General features: G+C 37.3%; 2 protein-coding genes across 3 annotated transcripts in view; one reads left to right on the forward strand and one right to left on the reverse strand.

Moving 5' to 3' along the window:
• The window catches only part of LOC127867884 (insulinoma-associated protein 1a-like), a 499,447-nt gene that overhangs the window by 395,003 nt on the left and 84,523 nt on the right, over positions 1–19,921 (forward strand). The window lies entirely within an intron of this gene.
• LOC127867880 (uncharacterized) lies at positions 997–18,953 on the reverse strand. The gene is made up of 13 exons (XM_052409388.1): positions 18,791–18,953; positions 15,918–16,024; positions 15,369–15,552; positions 12,726–12,984; positions 11,337–12,408; positions 10,570–10,639; positions 9,844–9,978; positions 8,631–8,819; positions 8,074–8,203; positions 7,033–7,185; positions 6,486–6,688; positions 5,901–6,102; positions 997–5,620 (listed from the first exon to the last, which is right to left on the reverse strand). Exons 2-13 carry the CDS (start codon positions 15,954–15,956, stop codon positions 5,455–5,457), a joined length of 2,802 nt encoding a protein of 933 aa, XP_052265348.1. The 5' UTR covers positions 15,957–16,024; positions 18,791–18,953; the 3' UTR covers positions 997–5,454.

Consider the following 19,921-nt stretch of genomic DNA (forward strand, 5'->3'; position numbering starts at 1 on the left):
GTATTTTCGTTTAGACGACACTTTCGACGTTGAATGTATTTTCGTTTAGACGACACTTTCGACATTGAATGTATTTTCGTTTAGACGACACTTTCGACGTTGAATGTATTTTCGTTTAGACGACACTTTCGACGTTGAATGTATTTTCGTTTAGACGACACTTTCGACGTTGAATGTATTTTCGTTTAGACGACACTTTCGACATTGAATGTATTTTCGTTTAGACGACACTTTCGACGTTGAATGTATTTTCGTTTAGACGACACTTTCGACGTTCAATGTATTTTCGTTTAGACGACACTTTCGACGTTCAATGTATTTTCGTTTAGACGAGACTTTTTTAAACATAAAATCCATAAAAGCTGAAAGTGCAGTCCCTGATTTACCTGTGAGGTTTGCACAGGCTTATTTGGGACGACATTTAACCCTTTCAGTGCGGGAACCGAATTTTAAAGGCCTTTGCAAACAGTTTGGATCCAGATGAGACGCCACAGAACGTGGCGTCTCATCTGGATCCAAATTGTTTGCTATTCTGATAGTATTCTTTAAAAAAAAATGAAGAAAATGCTTATTTTACAAATTCAGCAGACGACATTTTAGCAGACGACAAATTTCCCAGCATGCAAAGGGTTAACGCATATGCAACAAGTCCGATTTTCAAAGAGCTCGGCACACATGAAACACAATGACATTATCGTTAAAACAATGAAATATCAGACATACCAGTGCAATCATTTGTAGGAAAGTGTGTAAAGCAGACTATTTAAATAAAGCAATTCTGGAAATTTTGGATTAGTAGAATATTTAAAAGTTCCGTATTAATTATAAAAATAAACGTTATAATTAGCAAATGTAAATTTCAGTAAAAAACACACATACACAATAATAACTTTTATGTTTAATACAGGAACATATAATGCTATTGTGTAATAAATGAAGGATGTAGTAGGAGATGCAGTCTGAGCTGATTTTGTTGGACAGAATAACAATTCAAAGCTTTTAAATCGGGCATTTTTATATTTAAACACATTCAATCAATTAACACGCCAATACTTTTTTACCACAGTACACAAAACTTACGTGTACGAACAAGGCTTAATGGAGGAAAACTATATTAAGCAACTTAAGCATGCAGTCCCAAACTGGCCTGCGTTTAAAAAAAGCTTTACTTTTACCCGTACCTATTCGATTTTGTTTTTCCCCGAGCATTATAATAATAATAATAATAATAATAAAAGTATCGTTGCCGTATGGACTCTAAATATGCCGCAGCGAGGTAAGCTACACAGGTAATGTATGACAAAACATATCCGTTATTTAAATCATCCTTGACAGGGCCGGTCGGGATAACAATGTATTCGTTTATTGCACGAAGACCATTAAACTGTCACGAGTGAGTAATCATATTCCGATAACGAGCGTTCCCGAATCAGTTTTTCATTTATTCTTTTGCCACCTTGGACGTGATTTTGCATTCAATTTACGTCCATTTACACCAAATGCTATTTCAAACACTACGACAACGGATTCTGAATTAAATGAGCGGTTAATAACGGAATATTTAATGGCCAAAGTGGAATAGGTGCGACCATTGAAACACTTTTTAAAGTGTCACTTAACACACTCCGTGTATAAAACATTTTTGTTATCAGAATTCTTTTTGTATTAACCCGTGCATTCCTCACAGGCTAATAAGGGACGACACTTTCTGCCTAAATTGGAAATTTGTTTAGAAGTTTCGTCCTTTATCTGGGATGATATGACAGATCAGGGGAATGGGTGACTATGACGATAACACACTAGTTAACGCTTGAAATGGAGTCTTCTAGCAATAGTTCAAATTACCTTTTCTTTACAAAATTTGCCAGCAAACAGAAATTTACATTCATTTGCAACCACAGATCTGTTTATAATAGACCTACGCTATTTATTCGATCGTGATTAAATAGGCTGATAATTTGATGTAAAAGTACACCACCTCGTCTAAAGATGCACGTTATTCCGTTAATTAAACAGTATTAAAACATCTTTTTTTCCCTCAAAATTTTAAAGAGCAGCTGCTCAAAAAAACTAAGTTTAAATTTCAATTATGACAAATAATACAATCGCGTCGTAAATATCGCTGTTATATAGAGACATTCGTGACCTTTGTTTGTAAGAATTAATGATGTGCGGTAAAATAATATTTAAACGCCCTCCTCTTTTGTCCTGCAAAAAATCTTAAGAATTAAAGTCAATATGATAAAATAATGGATAGTACAAGATAAGGTTTAAATTTGATCCCCTTTAAACCCTTGAGAAGGATTATGGGTAAATATGATAACGCTTTTCAAAAAGAACCCTTGACGGTAAAATGGACGGTACCAGCAAACAAAATTGAGCAAGTGTGGGAAAAATATTGCATTATCACGATTATGCATGTAAATCTCGGCGTCTGTAAATAGACCGTGCTCTGTAAAAAAGGGGTTGAATGCATGTGCGTAAAGTGTCGTCCCAGATTAGCCTGTACAGTCCGTACAGGCCAATCAGGGACGACACTTTCCACCTAAAGTTGATATTTGCTAGGAAGACACTTTCTTGAAACGGCAAATATCACAAAAGCGGAAAGTGTCGTCCCTGATTAGCCTGTGCGGACTGCACTGGCTAATCTTGGACGACACTTTACGCACATGCATTAAACCCCCATTTTCACAGATCTCGGCTCAAATATACCCTTTAATTTTAATTTCGGATGCTTATCTCTTATTTATATTGATAAGGCGTGAACATTATTTGTAACTGGTTACAACACAAATAAGGAAGATATTAGTTTACTGGAAATGAATTAACCCATTTATGCCTAGCGTCTAGAAAAAGGTCTTGGCAAACAGCGTAGACCCAGATGAGACGCCGCATTTGATCGCAGACTAACTTAAACCCATTTATGCCTAGCGCCTTGAAAAAAAGGCCTTGGCAAACAGCGTAAACCCAGATGAGACGCCGCATGATAATCGGGGTCTGCGCTGTTTGCTTAAAGGAATTTCTGTAAGAAGTATTCTAAATATAAAAATAAATATACTAGACATCCCTAATTTGGAAATAAATTGATCCAATTTAGAAGGATGAGAGAGTCCACTGGGCATATATGGGTTAAATCGAACCGAACAGCTGCTCTTGGCACAAACACAATTAAGGCAAACTCAATAAAGATGTTCTTCATTCGGTGAATTTTATTGGTTGACTTTTTTCAGCCATATATCAGAATATATTTAAATACCACTAGAATTCAATGTAAGTCAAGGCCGCTCAGAGGTTATGGATTATCAAGTGGCCGATCAGACGAACAGTGAACTAATGCATGATGGGCGGACCAAACGACGTAAGGTTGACAGATTCGGGAAAAAACGGACGGACGAGCCGTTAGGCGGATATACAATTGTTAAACGGTTATTGAAAAACGTGACTTTTTAATTAAATGATTCATTATGTCGTCCCAGATTAGACTGTTCTCTCTGCACAGGCTAATCAGAAACGACACTTTATGCGTTTATGGTATTTTTCTTTTAAAGAAAGTCTCTTCTTAGCGATAATCCAGTTAAGGCGAAAAGTGTCATACAAGATTAGCCTGTGCAGTATGCACAGGCTGATCTGAATGACAACGCAAATGTATTAAGACCAGTTTTTTCAGAGCCTGGCTCAAATGTATTTTACTATTAAGATTGCTATGAAAACGCAATGAGGGGTACATATTGAGCGTTTCTCATCCACACCCATCGGGGCGCTTGACGAGGCTTTGATGGGAATTATAATCATTGTACCATGTTTATGGCGCTTCAATGTCCAATAACGGAAAATACATCAAAGAAGAAAATCATTTTAAATGAGTTGTGGCATAAAATGGCTCCATAAACGATACATATGCATAAATATATATAAGTATAAGGGGTAAGCAGCTTAACTGAACAATTCTCGAATCAAATCACTGAAATGCAAACGATGCAAACCAATTAACGAATTTTAACAAAAATATAACTTTTCTCAAGACACTATAAACTTTTTGCAATCGCCAACCTTTATAATATATAAGTATATACAAGAAAAACCAATCCAGATAAATAAACAGTTGGGAAATTGCATAAATTCCACTGAAACTTAACAAGTCTTAGATAGTTTCACTTAAATAAATATTCAACGCACACAATGCAAAATAAATTATTTGATGAATTCACAACATGAAATAAACTTCAAACATGCACAAGATTAAAACATCAATACAAAAACTAATCCTTACAGTAAGTTAAAATCATAAATCTGTTCATAAACAAAACATATAACACTAATGAGGAGTTATAATGCATGCACATGTTGTATTACATACAGAATAACCATGTAGCCATTTTTCAAACAACCTAAATTTCGGACCCATCCAATTGCTTTCAAATATTCGTTGCGCCTTTTGAGTTGACAAAAAAGAAAATAATTCTTCAGTATATCTTCAATAGAAGCATTCTCAAAGTGATATTATGGGCATTTTCCACTGTTGAATTGAGCTGAAAAGAATTAACAGTTCAAAGAATTAGTTAAAATGTGGTAACTGACCAATTATCTACAACTCATCTTGCTACCAGTTGTTTATAAACAAATATATATTATTTTCGATATTTTACATGACTCACCCAGTCCTCTATTAAAGCCGAAATGATCCGTAAAACAAAATTGTGTCTTTGTGTCGTATGAACGAATCTGCATGAAAACTACATTTAGACTCACACCGTACATCGAATCATTTCTGTCGACAGTTGTCTAAACAAAAGTATGGTTGATATTCAAATGGTTTATTCTTCTCTTTCCGGGATATTGTTTTAGTATATTGATGCTGCATTAACAAATATAAGTGTATATGAAGTGAAAACACCAAAAATAAACAACGGCTGCGATAGACACCTATATACTGTTAGATGCCCATAATATCACTTTAAGACACAGCGATGCAATTGTGAACAACTCATTGCGAAAAAAACATCAACATTTGAAATTACGCCTAACAAATGCACGAATACATTTAAATGGGTCGTGACCAATAACTTTAAGAAAACATACCTTCAAATCACATATTTCAAATCACACATTTCTTATCACTTTTGAAACCCTTTTATCACTCATAACCCCTTTTAAATACTTAACACATTTCACGTTACTGAACACAAATGTGTTTAAAGTTTTGTTTTGCTGATCAATACATCGACTCATAAAACCTATACTAAACGTAGGACAGAAAGAAAAAAAGGAGTCCCACACGATTCCAAACAAAATAGCATTTTCCGTTGTTCAACCCTCGTACACATATGTTTAACTTACTGAAATTAAGATCCAAGAATATTCATAATAAATAAACACCCTGGAAACGGCACCAGTTCTTAAAAAAACACTGACATTTTGGTCTGCCATTTTAAGTCAACAAAGGGTTCTTTGTTGTCACACTTTCAATTCCACGTTTTCCTGTTCAGATGTCGGGGAGACGGGCGGGCTCTTGGCGGAACCGGTGTCATCAACGTCAGCGTCGGTGGCGGCCAGTAGCACTTCAGGAAAGAACTTCCGGGACGCCGAGGGTGGAGGGTGGATGGGGAACTTGCCAGAGTTACTGGAATATATGCGCGGTACTTATTATTATATGATAGTATTAATCATCATCAAAGTTTGTATCATCATCATTAAATGATGGAGGAAATTCCAAGCTCACCTATCAAATATGGTCATTATCAACGACACAGACTAAAGTGTCGTCCCAAATTAGCCCGTGCCGTTCGAACAAGCTAATCAGGGACGACACTTTCCGTCTAAACTGGAGATTCGCTGAGACGATATTTCCTTTAAACGAAAAATACCATGAAAGCGGAAAGTGACGTCCGTGTAGTACTCACATTTCTTGGAAGGCCCTACGCGGGGACAGCTCCACTGACGAGTCGGAGCACATCCGCTCCCGGAATGGAGACATTGGGCCCTTTGAGATACGGATCTGGTTGGCCTGCTTGGTAACAGAGGCTGGCTCGGAGCGACTTCGGGCGTGGATCACCGTGATCTGTTTGGTCGGCGTCCGGTTGGCGGCGTTCTCCGCTTGTAACTCTGCGATAGTGGGACAGAACACGTGTATCGGTATATTTTGAATTGCATATGAATTCTACCCTAACCTCACCATCCTCATCATCATGATAGAAAAAAATCATCATCACCATCACATTATAATCACTTCATCATCAGCATTTTTATTATCAACATCACATCAACCAACACCAACAGAACCATCATGATCAGATACAGCAGCAGCAGTACTTTCACCTCCATTGTCAGAATCCTGTGTCTTTCTCAACACTTCATTGTCTTCATTGATTATCCTGTGTGGACTGCAAAGGCTTATCCACCACGACACGTTACGCAAATGCAATAAGGCCAGTTTTCCAAGACAGAGATTCATTTATATTCAACATCGTCTATACCAGTCCACTCACCCAGCTCCTCTTTGCACTGTACGAAATCCTTCCATGCAATCTGCACTCGCAGTTCGATGACGTCACAGCCGTGCCGATCCAGCAATCCGCGCGTGACGAAGGCGCCCTGTATCTGGCGGCCCAGGTCGCCCACCCGGTACGTGTGCCAGAGATCCAGCAGCGCGTCCAGGGTGGGGCAGTGAAGTCGGAACACCACGCTTCCGCTAAAAACGACGAATTTTATAATTAATAATTAGTATTAACTTTATCAATAACTTAATTAACAGACTATTAGATATGCCACTAAAGGGGCTGTGAAAGTGTGAACATTATGCATTAAACATTTCAACTCATTGAATAAAATAAGAATGTCAGATCGGGACAGAAAAGGTTATAAACGGAGCTAAACACACAGATACCATTAGTGAATGACGTATATGGGCTGTTTTGTTGATATTTATGTAAAATGACAATCGAAAAAAAAGTCATTTTGATTCGTTAACCAAACCAATAGAAAATCGCGTTACAAAATTAAGAAACCTATCAAATGACGGGAAAGAGATCTGACCTGTATACGTCCTCTAGCGTTCGGCCATATTTACACAAACACTTTATTCCGCACAGGTTCTTCATGGAATCATACACCATGGCGTCCGTCTCTGCCTTCTCTCGCTGGAATTGTTCGTACGCGTCCCGACCACGGTCTGCACGCAGGATCTTGCTGCAAGAATTGATTATTTTCAGAATAATTGCCCGCTTTATGCAATATATAGTAGGCCTTATGGCAATAATATAAAATAGTATTAAATAAAATTAAAAAAATATTATGTTTAATTCTAACAATGTTAAAATATGCTGTTGTTTCGAGTTTTGTTCCCATATTAAGCCTTCAAATCAATAGCAATTGAGCCGCGCATGCGAATATGGGTCTAATGACATATGCGGCCAGCGTAGCTCCAGACCAGCGCAATCGCTCTGTCAGGTGAGGAGCTAGCGTTACCGCTAATGAAACCACGAAACCGTGCGTGACTTTATAGCGTAGCTTCCCTTACAGAATGGGCGGTTGCGTAAGCTGGTCTGGAGTTACGCTGGCTTAATATGACATTAGAACCATTTTCACATGCGCGGCTCAATTGTTATGCATTTATTCATAATTATATCTAAACACAACTTGAAATACATACTAATGTAACATTCGTAGTTTTAAACATGATGTTTATTTAATTATTAACGCCATACAAAGAGGAATGTAGCTGAAAATATAAAAATAACTAAATTAGACATCGATTACCAACATTTCTTGCAAAGGGGCAATTAGTGTTGTTTTTGTTTTTTTATTGAATGGGGCTTTTGACAGTTTTATACGAATTAAACCAGGAAATTAAATGACATTAATGTTTGAAATATCGGTATTTATTCAACATTATTTCTTCAAATGTAAAAGTTATTTTATCGAACATAATCGAATGCGGCTATGATCCTAAAATCATCGAATATTTAACATAAATGCCAACAAAAGACTTTAGAGTATAAATTGAAAAAAGTGTTGGTCGGATAAGTAGAAACAAACAACTTTTCTTTTTCTCTTTCTATATATTGAATTAAATACCTATAAGCATTAATCGCCATTGATTTGATTTCTTCTTCGATTTTGCCACATTTGCAGTTCCTGTCATCGTGGTCCAATTCTCGCAGAATCTCCTGAACTTTGTCGCAAGTCACGTGGACATCGATCTCGCCTGTAGAGGGACACGGAGTTTAATACGCAAAAATGATTACGGTGAAAGTAAAGAATATTATGACCTGTTTGTATGTCATTTATTCCATTTATTAAAAATACTGAGAAACTGCGTTGTAATTATAGTTATTGACATTTTTCTACAACGGCAACCAATCTGAACATACGTAGATGTAAATATCTGTTAAAGTGATTTCCTTTATAACTTATTTTAATTCCATCCGAGAGCAATTATCTTTCTTGTAGTTTAACTGTTGCGTCTAAAAAAACTATGAATATTAAAAAGGCTACTTTTAAAGAATTGTGAAATTTTCGTAAATTCTGATACTAGTCATTTTTTTACGATTTCGTGTATTCCTTTTTTGTCATCAATAAAAGTACCATAAAATACGATATTTTAACTCGTCCTAGACATTGTTTCTACGAACCCAGTCGTCTTTCTCGAAGCGGACCACGTGGCCTCTCGACGCCGTCGGCGCAAGCCAGAAGTCCCTGTCCCCAGTAGTTACTATATTCCTCCGTGACGTCACCGTAGTGACCTTGTGACGTCATATTATACGGGAATGACTTGGTAGGAGATGACGACAGTGGGGGAGTTCCACCGCGCCGTAAGATATCTAATAAAAGAAAACTTTACATGTTATATTCCTTGTTCTGGGAAAACACCGAACAAGCTTTTCAAGGACGACACTTTTCGCCTAAACTCGATTCTCGCTAAGAAAAAGACTTCTTCTAAACGAACACTTCAATAAAAGCGCAGTGTCGTCTTTGATCAGCCTGTACGGACATGCTAATCTGGAACGACACGTAACGCAAATGCATTACGTCCAATTTTCCAAGACCGGGCTCTGATAACAATACGCAACAATGAGGTATCAAAACATATTCAAAGAAGCAGCCATATTTACATAACACATTTATCAAATGTTGCATAGAGGTACTGGTCGTGAGATATGCGTTTACCACTAAGTTGCGTACATGTATTTTGAATATATTGTGACGCATTTGTAGTCCCTTAGAAAGTTCAATTTATTTAAAGACCTTTCTTACTAAATTCAAGTTTTAAAGGCTTCATTTCCAACCCTTAGATACTGATGAGCAGCAAACAGCATAAAACCTGAACAGACTGCGAATTGCTCGCTGGCTGTTCTGGTTTTATGCTGGTTGCATTGGCCATTTTTACTTTGCTTGTATGGGAAGAGGGATAACTATGCCTAATAGAGCATAGTGATATAGATGATACTTTCGGTATTAATGCGGATAATTATGATAGTATGTTTATAATGCATCTACGTATACCATGTAATAAAAGATGTACATTCAAGTATGAATACACTAATGACGAAAATTATGATAATGAAAATGATTCGATAATGATTATTAGCTTTTGAGAATTATTCTGCTGATGGAAATGATGATTATTAGTCATGTTAATATGTTGGTGATTATACTTATACTTTCTCTTCCCGTCCCCAGTGCTGTAAATGCATACTTAAACATTTCTGGAAAGCCTTCTCTGATTATAATTATTCTAATTACTGTAATTCAATTATGTTAAAAGCAATTACAACGAAACATATCACGATTTTTCGGATAAGGATTACAATATAACCTTAATCAAGAAGATGCATTTCACTATACCTTTCAGGTTTTCCAGCTCCTCGGGATGGAAGTTTCGGGACTGCAGGAACGTCAGCACTTCCGGCGGTATGTCCGTGGTCACGTGACTGGATGAAGAGCCGCGGCGGTCCGGATATGATGTCTGCCGATCGTAATCTTAAGAAGTATGGATTAAACAAACTCGGGTTTAATGGTTGTATATGGCATACCCGTTAATAAACATTTTATACCGCTATTTTAGCCGCGACATTCGAAAATGTGTCTTATGTCCTATGGGGCCCGGGAAGCTCCAGGCAAACCTGCAAACCCCGCAGTCTGGTTTACAGCTACCCATTCCGCTAATGAGACCAGAGCTACCATGTCCTCTTATGAGACCACAAAACCTTGAGTGACTGTATAGCGGACATAAAACATTTAATAATTGGGATGATATAAAACTCTTAGTAATCTCATTTTATAAGCCAACTTTGGCTGCATTACCTTTTCTTACAAAGTAAAGATGACACTGGCTTTAAAGTCTTCGAAGAAGACATAAATCACTTGTGAACATATTTTACAGCTCCACCTGTTAAAATTTGAATAGACATAAATTACACTATGATAAAATTTACATACAAGCCAGGTCCAAGTGCGAAATGCTGTCAGCTTATTTGAACATTTAAGTTATGAGTAAATGGGTCCTTATGGCGTTCCTTTTGAATTTACTTTCGTAAAATGACGTAACATCTTGCATTCATAGCATAATACCTGGGTAGCCTTTTCTAAAAAGTCTACGTCTGACGTCATCTCTGAGTGGACTATGGAAGCGCTCGGGTTGCTGGAGGTGAAAGATGAACAATTTCGTAATATAACATAGTATAATAGCAATTCTAACAATAGCAGTTTGATATTCGCAAATTTTTATGGACAGAATGTTCAAACTACTCATTTTTCATAGACAAATAATGCCATTTTCATTTATAAACGAATGGATTTTCAGAAAAAAAATAAGGATATTATAATTTCATATAGAACTACAACTAGATTTTCTATAGACAAATAAGGAGATCATCGTTTACTAACTACTGGATGCTCGATAAACGAATGAAGGTATAACAATCATTTAACTACAGTTTTTATCTGTTGGCAAATTACAAAATAATCATTATTAAACAAATGGAATTTCTATAGACAAAAGAAATATTTTTTAAAATAGAGTATTTTCTAGACAGAACAAACAAATTCGGGTTGTTAGGCTTCTTGATAGACAAACACAGAGAGTGTGATTTTTAAACAACCGGAATATCAAATACAAATAGCGAAATTAGTATCGTTAAACCACAGGATTTTCTATTTACAAATAACGAAATATATCTTTAAATAATTTTCTGTATAATCTGCAGACAATTATGATTGTCAAACTACAAGATTTTCCAAAGAAAAAAAAACAGTCAGATAACTCGAATATGGAAAACTACGATAAATAAACAAAAATCAATAAAATGAAAACATAAAACTTGAAAAGTTTTACCAACCCCAGATTCTGGAATCGCCTCGCCCACCCTTGAGTTTGGCAGGTCCCTAGCCAAAGGGCTAGGCTTCTGAACGACACTTCTCAACTGACTGGGGCTGAACCTGGGGTCAGAGATTGACCTCTCGTAGAATTTCCGCACCTCCTCGGTTGTCTCAATGATATCCTTTTCATTCGGTGATCTGTCAACACAGCTGATGCTTTTGAAGGTGGCTCTTCCCGCGATGTCTCGAGCTTGGCGAGACTTTGGTGACAAGTCCGAGACTTCATACCCTCGCGTTGCGGGAGGTGATCCGTATATTTCCTTGGCGTGCGCATGCGCTCTTTCGAGCATGCGCAGCTTCATCCTCAGCTTCTCATCGTCGTAGTCGCCATATTCTTCACGCTCGGCTGATTTCGAGGCGGAAGCGGAAGTGGTGGACGAACTGCGCGATTTTGGACTCGCTGTCACGATTCTTGGACTTAGCGGCAACGGTTCAGTAACCGTCGCTGTTTTAGGCCAAACAAAACCCTTAGGGGTCACGTATCCGCCTCTGTTCTCGTTCTCAACTTCCGTGTACGACCCGTATTTGTCGCGTTCTCGGTCGCGCTCTCCTGTTCGCTTTCTGTTCTTATCCAAACTATCAACTTCCCGCTCATAACTTTGAATGTTAGCGTTCCTAGTCGAGCGGCTGTATCGCTCGGAAATTTCTCTATCCAAAACATCAGCAACGGGTTCCCCTTTACACGAGGAGCCTTTATACGGCGACACCTTTCTGTGAGCAACAGAGTCGGGGAACACAAATACTTCGTCTTCCCCTTTTGCGCCTCTCGGCGTTAGGTTTATAAAAGGGGAAGTTAGACCAATGTCCGCTAAGTTGAAGCGATTAGGGCTCAGTAACGGGGGTTTATCATAGGGGGCGTGTTCATCACCTGTGGGCGAACAGTAAATGTGCGGAACTTTGGTAAATGGAGCACAGTGACTGGTGACGTCTTCATCGTCTGACGTCATATGACGACGTAAATTTCGCCGGGATCTGCTGACAGACTCGTCAGAATCTATTCCTGAGTCAATTCTGTCAATGTGTCTTGATGTCCTGTGTGTAATATACGGCCATGTAATGTATGAATGTATTTTTGAGAAAAAGAAAGAAAGAATATCACTAAATATTTATCAAAATTTAGTTATTACGAATGTGTGCAAAGCATGACGATTGCCCTGATGGTATACTGTACTGTGGGGTAAATTGAAATACATACTGTACCGAGAAAAATGAAGCCATCCTGTTAAAGTGTGGAAAATATTGGTGTCTAAATCAATCTCAAAAGGGTCTTTCAATTTAGAATATCATGCCTGTTAAGCTTTCAGCAAAAATACCATGGTTCTCTTGTATAGACATTTATATAGTCATACCTCACTGAACAACTTGGTGAAGAACCATCGACTTCGTCCTTAAACTCAAAATTACTCCTTGCTTTTCCAATTGATTTTTGTGTTACTCCCTCCTCTTGCGGACGAAAATTTACTTCCGGCGATTCTTTCATTGGGGTGGAAGCTGCTTTCTTGTGAATTCGGAGTGCTTCGGATCTTTCCACTGTGTCGATGGATAACTGGCGTTTCAACTTGCATTTTGGCGGGTCTTGTAAAACTATCGGCGCCATTACGTCTTCACCTAGAAATACACGATTTAATGTAACAAGGTTTCAATAATCTCAATCAACAACTATTGACCTGTTTATTTCTTCGTGTAAATGTGACTGTACTGATTTCAATAATTTCTTATGTAAACAAAGCTAGCCATGTGAGTAGTGCTCGTTGTGCCGAAAACTTACATTAAAAGAATGTTCTGTCAATGAGTATGCACTGCGGTTCATTTGTAATGTATTGATGTAGCCTGTTGATCAACGTCTTCCTTCCTTTAACGTTACATAAATCGCCATCTCTTCGAGCCGTATACTGATGTGCACTTATACGACGCTATTACATCAGGCATATTTTTAAACTAGGTTGTCCTATTAGAGTGGTCGAATTAAGGTTTGAATCGATAGACATGCTTATTAAAAAAGATACCAGTACACACTTTTTATTTTCAAAAACCTTACCGAATCGATGTGGGCGTGAGTTTATAAAGGCTTCATGTTAGCTCCTGTTTAAACCTGTGCAAATGATATTGCTCTCAAAAACTATGACCAGTTTTATAAAGGGTTGCGTGTAATGTGCGATAATGGTAAATTTAACAAAAACACGTGTGGTAAAACATAAAATGATCAAAAAGAAGCTAAAATTCATTTAGAATCCTTATAAAAAAATAAATATAACATACTTTTACCCAATAAGTACCCATTAAAATGTACATAGACTTAGACAGCTATGTAGTTATGTGTATATCTTTTAGAGGAAAACAAACAAGAAACAAAGTGAAACATTTTAAAATTAATCAATGAGAAAGTCGAAGTCTAAACATGAACAGCTGTTTTCTCACAACATTAATTCAAGAAATATTGCATTTAGATAACGGTATAACATCAATGCACTAATATTAAAAAAAAATGTATTTTTGAAGTACTGAACATAAAGGTCGGTAAACTATATACGCTACATACTTACTGGAAAATGAATATAAAGGTTTTTATAATGTACTTTAATATTTGAACTTATTTATACTGACTGATTTTACAATATAAACATATTCACATGGCTGCAACGCACTGTTATATATGGATACGTTAACCCTTGCAGTTTCATTACGATAAGTTCAAATTAACTTGGTTTGTTAAATGTTGATCTTATTTGTTTTTTTACACTTCTTATTATATTGAACGGACTGTCCCGTTTAAGGCGTACACTCATTGAAAGCTCGCAAGATTTATGTTGAAATCACATCGTCAATGAGCGCGCATGGAGACGCATGGAGACGACTATAAATTTAAACCAATTTAAACTTTAGATAAACCGACATTACCGAAACGGGACAGGACTGATAAAAACGTGTCGATAGATCGAGAAATTAATAGGATCAATGTTTGCAGTTTGAAATTTACAGAAATTTGATACAATGTACCAGATAGCACGAGTCGTTGCTTATTTTAGATACGTTTTGTGTCGACATTTTAGACCGGTGTTTCGTCGACGGACTTTTATATTCGACTCTTTTTTGGAACGCATAGAATGTTCGATATAAGTTAAAACATACATATTTTTGGAGGATACACTTATGTTTCGTAGATAAACTTATATTTTAAGGTTAGAATGATACCAACGTTCAGGATTGGGCCACTCAGAATCTCTGATAAACTTATAAAACTGATTATTATCGTCACTGAAAGTATGTGAGCCCCGCTGTGGGAAAACCGGTCTTAATACATGCGCGTTAAGTGTCATCCCAGATTAGCCTGTTCAGTATACGAAGGCTAATCAGGGACGACACTCTTCGCCTAAACTAGATTTTGCTAAGAAGTGACTTTCTTTAAACAGAAAATATCATAATTACGCACATGCATTAAACCCCCTTTTCACAGAGCGCGGCCAATAAGTTCGTACAGTGCCGTCCCAGATTAGCATGTGTAGTCCGCACAGGTTAATCAGGGAAGACACTTTTTACCAGGACTGGTTTTTCATTCAGACAAGACTTCCTTCAAACGATTAAAATTCCATTAAAACGAAAAGCGTCGTCCCCGACTTGCCTGTAAGGACTGAACAGACTAATCCGGTACGACCATTGGCGCACATTGATTGAGCCCCGTTTCTCAGAGCGCGGCTTGTATTGTTTCATAAGAAATAAGTTAGTCATATTTATAATGAGTTCAATAGGATCGTGTGTTCGTGTATTGATCCCCAAGCTCAAGCTGGGATAAAACTTAAGACCCCCCTCGTTTAAATGCAAACTCTGTACGGTGTGGCTACAAATTCTTGCTCATTCAGCGTCGCAGTCTTAATAGTTCATGTTTCCGTTATAAATGATCCCAGATGATGAACAAAAAACAAGATCTGCTTAAAATACTAATATACATGTATTGACAAAGACATAGTTATCTTCGCGCTTGGAAAATCACATACCGGATTTACTTTCTGTTGTTTCCTTTTCCATGTTGTTTTGATCGCCGTATGTCGTCAGGATATGTTGATTGTTTCTGTCATTTCTATATCTTTCCGAAAGCACAGGTGCCGTTGCGGGGCATTTCTCCTCTTTGCGACAATACGTCTTTTCACTTTCTCGCAGTAACTCGGTGAAAAGGGGAAACTGTAAACGGACACAAGTTTTATTGTACACCAGGAAGGACGATTTCGGAAATATATATATATAATGGTGGCGTCGAAAACGCAAACAATAGATTTTGTTGTTGAAAGTATATGAACTTGAAGTAAAAGAAGAGTAACACAGTTGTTATGAACCACGTTCTGCGAAAACTGGGCGTAATGTAAATTGTATGAAAATTATCGTAAAGAGGACGTCACTTCTAAACGAAAATTCAATTGGTCGGAAAGTAAAGTCCCTGATTAGCCTGTGTATACTGCACGGGCTAATCTGGGATGACACTTTACGAACATGTATTAAGCCCAGTTTTCACAGACGGAGTCTTTTATCATCCAGGAATTACTACTTGCCTTTTTGTGGAAAGTTGTTTCTCCCGATGGTTTCACCATAGATGATACCCCAATACCTTGCCGTTTCAAATTTCACATTGGGAGGTGAGTAATGCGATGATTGTGTTCTGTAAAAACAGAACATATACTTTTACTTCCCAAAACGTATCATCAACGTTTTGTTTTCTTCATTTAAAAATATAAGCAAATGCAGCCCTTAATTCTAAAACTTAATCCGAAATAAGATGTCATCCCCATGGTAAATATCTTAAAAAAATACAATTATTGTTCAGCATGAGTTTGTTACCCCTTAATTGAATTAGAATCGTCTCCTTAAAGTTATGACATGGTCCCAATCCCGAAGGTTTTTGGTACGTGCGGTGTAGACCTATAGGCAAGTCTCGAACGCGTTCAGCGGCAGAAAGGTTATCTGTCGTGGAGATCCTGTCACAATACCGTGGAGTAAAACGATAATTACTGAGCCTCGTTCTGGGAAAACTGGATTTAATGCATATGCGTAAAGTGTCGTACCAGATTAGCCTGTGCAGTCCGCACAAGCTAATCAGGGACGACACTTTGCAATGTTATGCTCCTGTGGTTACTTCGGCTCTCCAGCTTCACAGGCTAATCTGGGGCGACATTTTACACACATGTATGAAGCCCAGTTTACCCAGAACGAGGCTCAAATGAGACGCGTTCTGATAAAACGGGGCTTAATGTATATGCGTAAAGTGTCATCCTTGATTAGCCTGTGCTGTCCACGCAGGCTAATCAGTGATGACACTTTCCGCTTTTATGACATTTTTCGTTTAAAGGAAGACTCTTCTGTACACGAAAATCCAGTAAAGGTGGAAAATGATTTCCCTGATAAGCTAATCTGGGACGACACTTAACGCACACGCATTAAGCCCAGTTTTCTCAGAACGCGACTTATATCTGGAAATTGCAGCTCTAATTTTAATTAGTTCGAACTTATGGAAGTCTAGCAACTGAATTAGTTACGCTGACACACACTTCGGGCCCTCACCAATTGTTTTTTCCACTATTTTGGTAATGGGACCGGGTCCCTTTGGATTGGGAAATATCGCGTTCTTTTGACTTAGATTGGAAAATTACTGTTGTTGATTTTATGCATACAAATACAGTGAAATTTATGATAAAGGTGATATCAATATTATATTTTCTAAGATTCCACATCGAGCTGGATTTGGAGAGAGTTGACATATTTAGCCTAATTAAAAAATATTCTTTTTTTTGGATTCCTTCAATTTGGGAATTTGTAAGTCCCATTTGAGAAAATATATATACCTTTTTCCATTGGGAATGGGTCCCCCTACCGGACACAAATTTGAACGAAAAAAAAACACTGTCACATAATGCGGCCTTAGGCGCTGAAGGACCTCATAAACTTCTAAATACACTCCAGCGCCAATGTACAAAGTCCGCCTATTGATAAATTTCATTATGAATGCAATTTCTATACAATGCATTGACAACGTGCTGTAATTAAAACTGACATTTTCGATTATGTTTACCTAATGCTCCATATAAAGACTCAGTGAAACATAGTTAAAAGTAGTCTTCAATCAGATGTGATATCTAATAAATGCCATTTTCAAGTATTGTTATTAAATTGTTATTAAAAGCATTCCACATATTTCTTTAGTAAGAGTTTGCGTGTTTATAAGCCGCGTTTTATGAAAACTGGACTAAATGCATGTGTCTAAAATATCAAACAAACAAACAAACGACAACATTTATTCAGCAGTAAAGCTTATACAAGCTCATAGCCTACATTATATATACATTATACTACATTATGTCTAAAATATCAACCTATATGAGCCTGTGCAGGTCAGCCGATCGTTAATAGAATTTAAGTTTTGATGGAAAATGATAACAGTTAATAGCAACACAACAGACGAGTGTTGCGTCGAAAAAGATGCAATAAAACTTGCGAGAGTAAAATCTACAACTGCATCAATTATGTCAAGTACCCATTGTAGTTATGTTTAAACCGAAATGGAAAATAAATTATCCATTACAAAACTGTAATTTATGTTTAAGTCATACCTTTGTGACAACCAATTTTAAGTCCGAATTTATCAACCATTTGCTTTTGTAATTAATTAACTTCTGAACTGGCATTATGCTTCTCACAAAGGGAACAAAGGTCTAGCTAGGGTACACAACTTAAAGTCTTTGTGTCATAAGTATACGCGAGAAAGGTAGAAAGGAGAGGTTAGTTTCCAAAGTTTCAATAGGCCTCGCATTGGAACAATAAGCTATCGAATAAGGTTGTTTACTCAAGTTTCTGTGGTGATATGAAGTATTTAATTGATTTCTTTTGTTGAACAATTGTAATATGGAAGGCTTTAAATACCCTTTTTAAATAGTAAAATGGTAATCATCACATCGTTACCACCACCACCACCACCATGATTACAACCACCACCACTACCACGACCATGATAATGATCATCATCATCATTATCACTACCACCACCACCATCACCATCATCATTATCATCATCACTATTATCATCATCATCATCATCATCATCGTCGTCATCATCATCATCATCATCATCATCATCATCATCATCATCATCATCATCATCATCATCATCATCATCATCATCATCATCATCACCACCACCACCACCACCATCGTTATCATCATCATCATTATCACTACCACCAACACCATCATCATCATTATCATCATCGTAACCATCATCATCATCATCACCACCACCACCACCACCACCACCACCACCACCATCGTTATCATCATCATCATCGTTATCATTGTCATATTCTTCTTCTTCTTCCAAATCGTCTTGTTTTTCGTCGTCACGATCATTTCTGAGCGTATTGAAACAAATAATTACCTTGATGTCAATATATATCCTTCACAATTTTATCACACTTGCGAAACTGCGGACAGCTCAGATAGTGATTTTACAAGTCATTAGCGCCAACAATAGAAAAACACAAAATCACCAGCAAGAACATAGATCTATTTAGATATAACTGCTTCTTTTAAAACCGTTATGTCACATGGCAAACTTGTGAAACTGAATTTCAAACTTACCGGTAAAATTTAAATATGCATCGACCTTTTGAGGTCACATTTCCGGTGAGATTTGCGTGCATATCAAATCTGTTTTTATAACACTTCAGTCGAAAATCTATTTAAGAGAAAAACTCTGTCCTGCACCATTATCAGCGCCGATCGATGGGTAGTGTCTTAATGGCTTATGTGCTTAAAGTAAACGTGTGTTTTTATTTCAGTTTTGCACCAATCGCGCCAATTCATAATTTCTATAACGAATTGATATAAACCCCTTTTAAGTGCAGGTAGTGTTTCGAAAGTCTCTCGTTTTCTAAAGGGGTAAATACTAGAGTGTCATAATTTTCAATTAGATTTGCAGTAGCAGACGAGTTAATCTCGCGGGATATGTTAAATAGTGATAGTTGATTTATGCAATGAAGCAGCCCTCGATTTAAAGGGCCGCTTAATCTCCGTGATCGAGCACCAACCGGTCACTGTATTAGGTATTCAACAGAACAAGGCAAAAATTATTACCTGTTTATAAAATTGTCACACTAAACCAAAAAATGGATCAGATGGGGTGAAGTCAGATCCCAACGTGCCTGCTGTTTCATCATCATCATCATCATCATCATCATCATCATCATCATCATCATCATCATCATCATCATCATCATCATCATCATCATCACCAGCACCACCACCATCATCATCATCATCATCATCATCATCATCATCATCATCATCATCATCATCATCATCATCATCATCATCATCATCATCATCATCATCATCATCATCATCCATTTTCGGTTTCGTAGTCTCATAGTCACAAGATAGCTCCTGACCAGACAGCACAATTACGCAGGCCGACATGGAGCTACGCTTGCCGGTTATGGCATAATGCAGATTTTCGCATAACGCTGGTCATTAAATACAAACTTACTAAAAACAGCAACGCACAATA

This window comes from Dreissena polymorpha, chromosome 2 (assembly GCF_020536995.1).
Source record: "Dreissena polymorpha isolate Duluth1 chromosome 2, UMN_Dpol_1.0, whole genome shotgun sequence".
Taxonomy (NCBI): Eukaryota; Metazoa; Mollusca; class Bivalvia; order Myida; family Dreissenidae; genus Dreissena; species Dreissena polymorpha.